This window comes from Otolemur garnettii, unplaced genomic scaffold, assembly GCF_000181295.1.
Source record: "Otolemur garnettii isolate 467f Iridium unplaced genomic scaffold, OtoGar3 scaffold00179, whole genome shotgun sequence".
Taxonomy (NCBI): Eukaryota; Metazoa; Chordata; class Mammalia; order Primates; family Galagidae; genus Otolemur; species Otolemur garnettii.
Window position 1 is genome coordinate 2,656,169 of NW_003852574.1, and position 5,334 is coordinate 2,661,502.

Below are 5,334 nucleotides of genomic sequence, written 5' to 3' on the forward strand. Positions count from 1 at the left end.
GAGGCAGGAGACTCGCTTGAGCCCAGGAGTTGGAGGTTGCTGTGAGCTGTAATGCCACGGCACTCTGCCCAGGGGGATCGCTTGAGGCTCTGTCTCAAAAAAAAAACAAAAAACAAAAAACCGGATACCACATCTCCCTTCCTTTTTGGCCTGGGGAACTGTGAGGAAAGGTCAGAAGCCAGCTTGGCTTCCCCACCTAAGTGCCCGGGTAGCCACGGTCTCTGCTGCCCCCTCGTGGCTGCTTCTTGCACCGCAGGCCCTGATCATTTGGATTTGGCCCGAGCCAAGCGCGGACTGAAATTGGTCACGGGGGCCGGGTCAAACGCTGCCCTGGGTGCTACAGCCTGCGCAAGGGTAAGGGGAGGCAGCTCGTGGGTCCCCTATGGAACAGTACAAGGACTACCTCACCCCGTGCTTCCTGCTGCGGCCAGAGCCCAAGTTTGTCAAGGTTTTCTGGATCCCGGAGAGCGAGAACCCGGACGACGACAAAATCTACTTCTTCTTTCGTGAGTCTGCAGTGGAGGCGGCGCCAGCACTGGGACGCCAGTTCGTGTCCCGCGTTGGCCAGATCTGTCGGGTGAGGAGTCCCTGGACCACATTCAGCGACCCCACTCCTGCCCCTTTGCCTGCCCGGGTCCCGCCCTCATCCTCTGGGATCATCCTGGCAGAACGACGTGGGGGGCCAGCGCAGCCTGGTCAACAAGTGGACGACTTTCCTGAAGGCGCGGCTAGTGTGCTCAGTGCCAGGCATTGAGGGTGACACCCACTTCGACCAACTCCGTGAGTTTTGGGAGTAGGGGATGGTACTGGGGAGGGGGTAGAGGTATAGACTCTGGGGACTCCCACCCTTTACTAGATCCCTTCCCCTCAGAGGACGTGTTCCTGCTGTCCTCCCGGGACCGCCTGACTCCGCTGCTCTATGCTGTCTTCTCCACGTCCAGGTGGGAGCTGGCGGGGAGGGATTGTTGGGCAAGGCCAGCTGGGCTCCACTGGACCCCCTCACTCTGCTCTCCTCTGTCTACAGTGGCATCTTCCAGGGCTCCGCGGTGTGCATGTACAGCATGAATGATGTGCGCCGGGCCTTCCTGGGACCTTTTGCACACAAGGAGGGACCCACACACCAGTGGGTGTCATATCAGGGACGTGTCCCCTACCCGCGGCCTGGCATGGTGTGTAGCCTGAGAATCCTGCCACAATCCACTTTAAAGCCTGAAGGGTGAAGAACATGGCTTGAGGTCTTCTTGGTGAATGTGGCTTCTTCCTTTAGTTATGGGTAGGAAAAGGTCACCATCATCAGGCAAGATCCTCAGGAGAAGGCCAGATTTCCCCCTCAGACTTCCCAGGGCAAGGCTGGGTTACTTTTCTTAAATCCTCAGGGCTGGGCTCTGTCCCTTTCCTCCTTGCTGTCCCCAGAAGCCTGAATGGAGGCCTGCCTTCCAAGTCACCATACCTATATTCCTTCTATGCCTCTCTCCCACCTCCAGTGCCCCAGCAAGACTTTTGGCACCTTCAGTTCCACCAAGGACTTCCCAGATGATGTTATCCAGTTTGCTCGGAACCACCCCCTCATGTACAACGCAGTCCTGCCTATTGGAGGGCGCCCTCTCTTCCTGCAAGTGGGAGCTGGGTACACCTTCACCCAAATCGCTGCTGACCGGGTGGCAGCTGCTGATGGACACTATGATGTCCTCTTTATTGGCACAGGTCAGGTCCCTTCACAATGACTCACAAGATAACATGTAGGCTCCTGGCCTGGAAGTGGATACTCTCTCTGTTGAGGCCTATCTCCACATCTTTTCCTGGGCTATGGCCTCACTTTTGGGATGCTGCCCTGATTGTTCCGATCCACACTTTTTACCTCGACCCAACCATCCTGATGGTGGAGGCCTCGGAGGCAAGAGACCCCAGCCCTAGATGTCAGAGAATGCCAACAAGCATTCTCTCTCATCCTTGCAGACTCTGGAACAGTGCTGAAAGTGATCTCAGTCCCTAAGAGCAGTAGTCCTAGCGTCGAGGGGCTGCTGCTGGAGGAGCTGCAGATGTTTGAGGTGAGGCCTTGCCCCCAGTCACCCAAGGTCCCTCACCCGACTAAGCCCTGACCCTGGTGCCCCTCCTCCCTCTCAGGACTCGGCTGCAGTCACCAGCATGCAGATCTCTTCCAAGAGGGTGAGTGACTAGAAGGATGAGAGTGGGGGATGGAATGGACTGAGCTTGTGCCCCGAGCATCCCAACCTTCTTGCCCCTTTTGGTAGTTCACAGCTCCCAGGCTTGAGTGGTGGGGCCTGCCTTTGTTAGACTGGGTTGACCTGAGTAAGACTAAAGTATTCTCACCTGTCAAGTAGGAGAAGGGATCCCTGACCCATGGGAAGCAGGTATGGGGATGCTCTCGGTCAGCTCAAAGCCTGTCGTACCCTCTAGAACCAGTTGTATGTGGCCTCACGGAGTGCGGTAGCCCAGGTCGCTTTGCACCGCTGCGCGGCCCTTGGCCGCGCCTGCGCAGAATGCTGTCTGGCGCGCGATCCCTACTGCGCTTGGGACGGAGTCGCGTGCACCCGCTTCCAGCCCAGCGCCAAGAGGTGGGCGGGGTCGGGGTCGGGCCACAGGGAGGAAGCCAAGGGGTCTTTGACTACTCTGGGCTGGAAGAAGGGCTATCGAGTATCCAATGTTCCTCCAGGCGGTTCCGGCGGCAAGACATAAGGAATGGAGACCCCAGAATGCTGTGCTCCGAAGGTGAGTGCCTTATCTGCCCCCACGTTCAGGCCTTGAAAACGCCCCACTCGTCTTGTGTGAATCTGAACATTCATTCTTTCCTCCCCAAGAGTCATCTCGTCCTGCGCTGCTGGAGCGAAAGGTGTTTGGCGTAGAGGGCGGCAATGCCTTTCTGGAGTGTGAGCCTCGTTCGCTGCAGGCACGCATGGAGTGGACTTTTCAGCGTACAGGGGAGACCTCCCACACTCAGGTAAACCTTGTACCACCCTTCCCAATCAGGCCTTTTCCTGTGCCTACATCCAGGAGAGGTCCCGCCATACCCACTGAAGTTCTTGGTCTTCACCTGACGTCTAGAGAAGTCCAGCCCAACGAGGCTCCACTCAACCAGACCCCTTACTTAGCCTGTCCAGTCCCTTACCTGCACTTCATATCCTGTTGAGGCCTCATTCTGTCCAACCAGGCTCCTGGTCCGCTTCCCCCATCCCACATTTGGGAGAAGACCCGCCCTCGACCCGTCTTTTGAGGCCCCTGACCCACTCCCCACATTCAGGTAAACGTCACCTAGTTCAAATATTCACTTAAAGACCACTAACCCCAGTGCACTCAACCTTTAAATGTGCACCTGCGGGAGTTCTTTTCTTTCTTGCTGCCCCTCTGCTCCCAGTGACCCTTTGCTTCTCCTGTCCTGAGCTCGGGCCAGGACATTCAGTTCCCTGCCCCGACGCCCCGGCCTCATGCTGACCCCCGCCCACAGGTGCAGACAGAGGAGCGCGCTGGGCGCACCGTCGGGGGGCTACTGCTGCGTGGGCTGCGGCGCCGGGACTCCGGCGTGTACCTGTGTGTAGCGGTTGAACAGGGCTTTTCGCAGCCGCTGCGTCGCCTGGTACTGCATGTGCTAAGTGTTGCGCAGGCTGAAAGGTTGGCGCAGGCCGAGGAGGCTGCACCTGCCGTGCCGCCGAGCCCCAAACTTTGGTACCGCGACTTTCTGCAGCTGGTGGAGCAGGGCGGCGGTGGAGGGAGGAGCTCCCTGCGCATGTGCCGCCCTCAGCCTGCGCTGCGTGCACCAACCCCAGAGTCCCGGAGGAAGGGCCGCAATCGGCGGACCAACGCTCCTGAACCCCGCGCTGAGCGGGGGCCGCGCAGCGCAGCGCAGCGTACTAGTGACAAGGCTGTCCCCACGCCGGGGACCAGGCAGGAGACAACAGGCAGAAGAGAGGGCAAATAACGGACGGGTTAGGGTCCTGGGCGACGAGACACCAACTGACCTGCCCTGGCCATAGGGCAGCCGTATGGGCTTATTTATTAACAGGATAACCCTTGAATATAGCCCTGGGAAAAGCAGCCCAGGTCAGGCGCAGGAACCAGCCAGGAAGGAGGGGACAGAAAAGCTGGGCTTCAGAACAACCGAACCACCGGGGTCTGGGAGGCGCCTGGAGTGCCCAGTCTTCGGGACAGACCACTTCCTTGGGCAGTGAGCAGAAAGCTGTGAACAGGCTGGTTTGTTGGGGGCTGGTGATGCCTGCCAACTGTACTAAAGTAATGCAATAAACACATTATCAGCAGAAGCTGGAATGGCCCCAGCAGACAGCCACTAGGTACCTTGCTCTGTGGTCTTGCGCACCTTCCTAGTAGTTTCAGGACCTGAGTTTCTCCTATCTAAGGTCATGATGAGGATTAAAGGTGGTTTCTGCATGAATGGGTGGGTTCTCTGGGGCCTTTGGGAATGCTGACATGCACAGTACATTCTGCACAATACAATTTAAGGGTTAAGTGCTATGAAGAAAATAAAACTGGGGGGCCATGCTTGTGGCTGAGTGGGGCGCCAGACCCATGTACCGAGGGTGGCAGGTTGGAGCCCGCCCCGGGCAAACTGCAACAAAAAATGGCCAAGTGTTGTGGTGGGTGCCTGTAGTCCCAGTTACTTGGGAGGCTAGGGCAGAAGAATTGCCTAAGCCCAAGAGCTGGAGGTTGCTGTGAACTGTGACACCACGGCTCTAAGGTGACAAAGTAAGACTCTGCCTCTAAAAAAAAGAAAAGAAAACTGGGTAATATGGAAAAGAATACGAGCAGAAGGCCTCGCTAAAGGAGTGACAATTGGGTCGGTGCCTGTAGCTCAAGTAGCAAGGCGCCAGCCACATACACCAGAACTGGTGTGTTCGAATCCAGCCTGGGCCTGCCAAACAATGACAATTGCAAACAAAAAATAGCTGGGCATTGTGGCAGGCACCTGTAGTCCCAGTACTTGGGAGGCTGAGGCAAGAGAATCACTTAAACCCACAGGAGTTGGAGGTTGCTGTAAGCTGTGATGCCATGGCACTCTACCCAGGACGACAGCATGCAGCTCTGTCTCAAAAAAAAAAAAAAAAAAAGGCTCAGCGCCTGTGGCTCAAGCAGATGAGGTGCCAGCCACCTACACTAGAGCTGGCAGGTTCAAGTCCAGCCCTGCCCACCAAACAATGACGGCTGCAACCAAAAAAAAAAAAATGGTCGGGCATTATGGCAGACACCTGTAGTCCCAGCTACCTGGGAGGCAGATACAGAAGAATCGTTTGAGCCCAAGAGTTGGAGGTTGCTGTGAGCTGTAATGCCACAGCACTCTACCCAAGGCGACAGCTTGAGGCTCTG

The 5,334-nt window shown here is 57.0% G+C and overlaps 1 protein-coding gene across 1 annotated transcript; it reads left to right on the forward strand.

Moving 5' to 3' along the window:
• Positions 1 to 313: 313 nt before the first annotated feature.
• On the forward strand, positions 314 to 4,300 carry LOC100948149 (semaphorin-3B). Its single transcript, XM_012811894.2, has 11 exons — positions 314 to 577; positions 669 to 780; positions 872 to 941; positions 1,025 to 1,169; positions 1,485 to 1,704; positions 1,957 to 2,048; positions 2,125 to 2,166; positions 2,419 to 2,576; positions 2,675 to 2,730; positions 2,820 to 2,959; positions 3,464 to 4,300. The coding sequence occupies exons 1-11, from the start codon at positions 383 to 385 to the stop codon at positions 3,932 to 3,934; spliced, it is 1,701 nt and encodes a 566-aa protein (XP_012667348.1). The 5' UTR covers positions 314 to 382; the 3' UTR covers positions 3,935 to 4,300.
• The last annotated feature ends 1,034 nt before the right edge of the window (positions 4,301 to 5,334 follow it).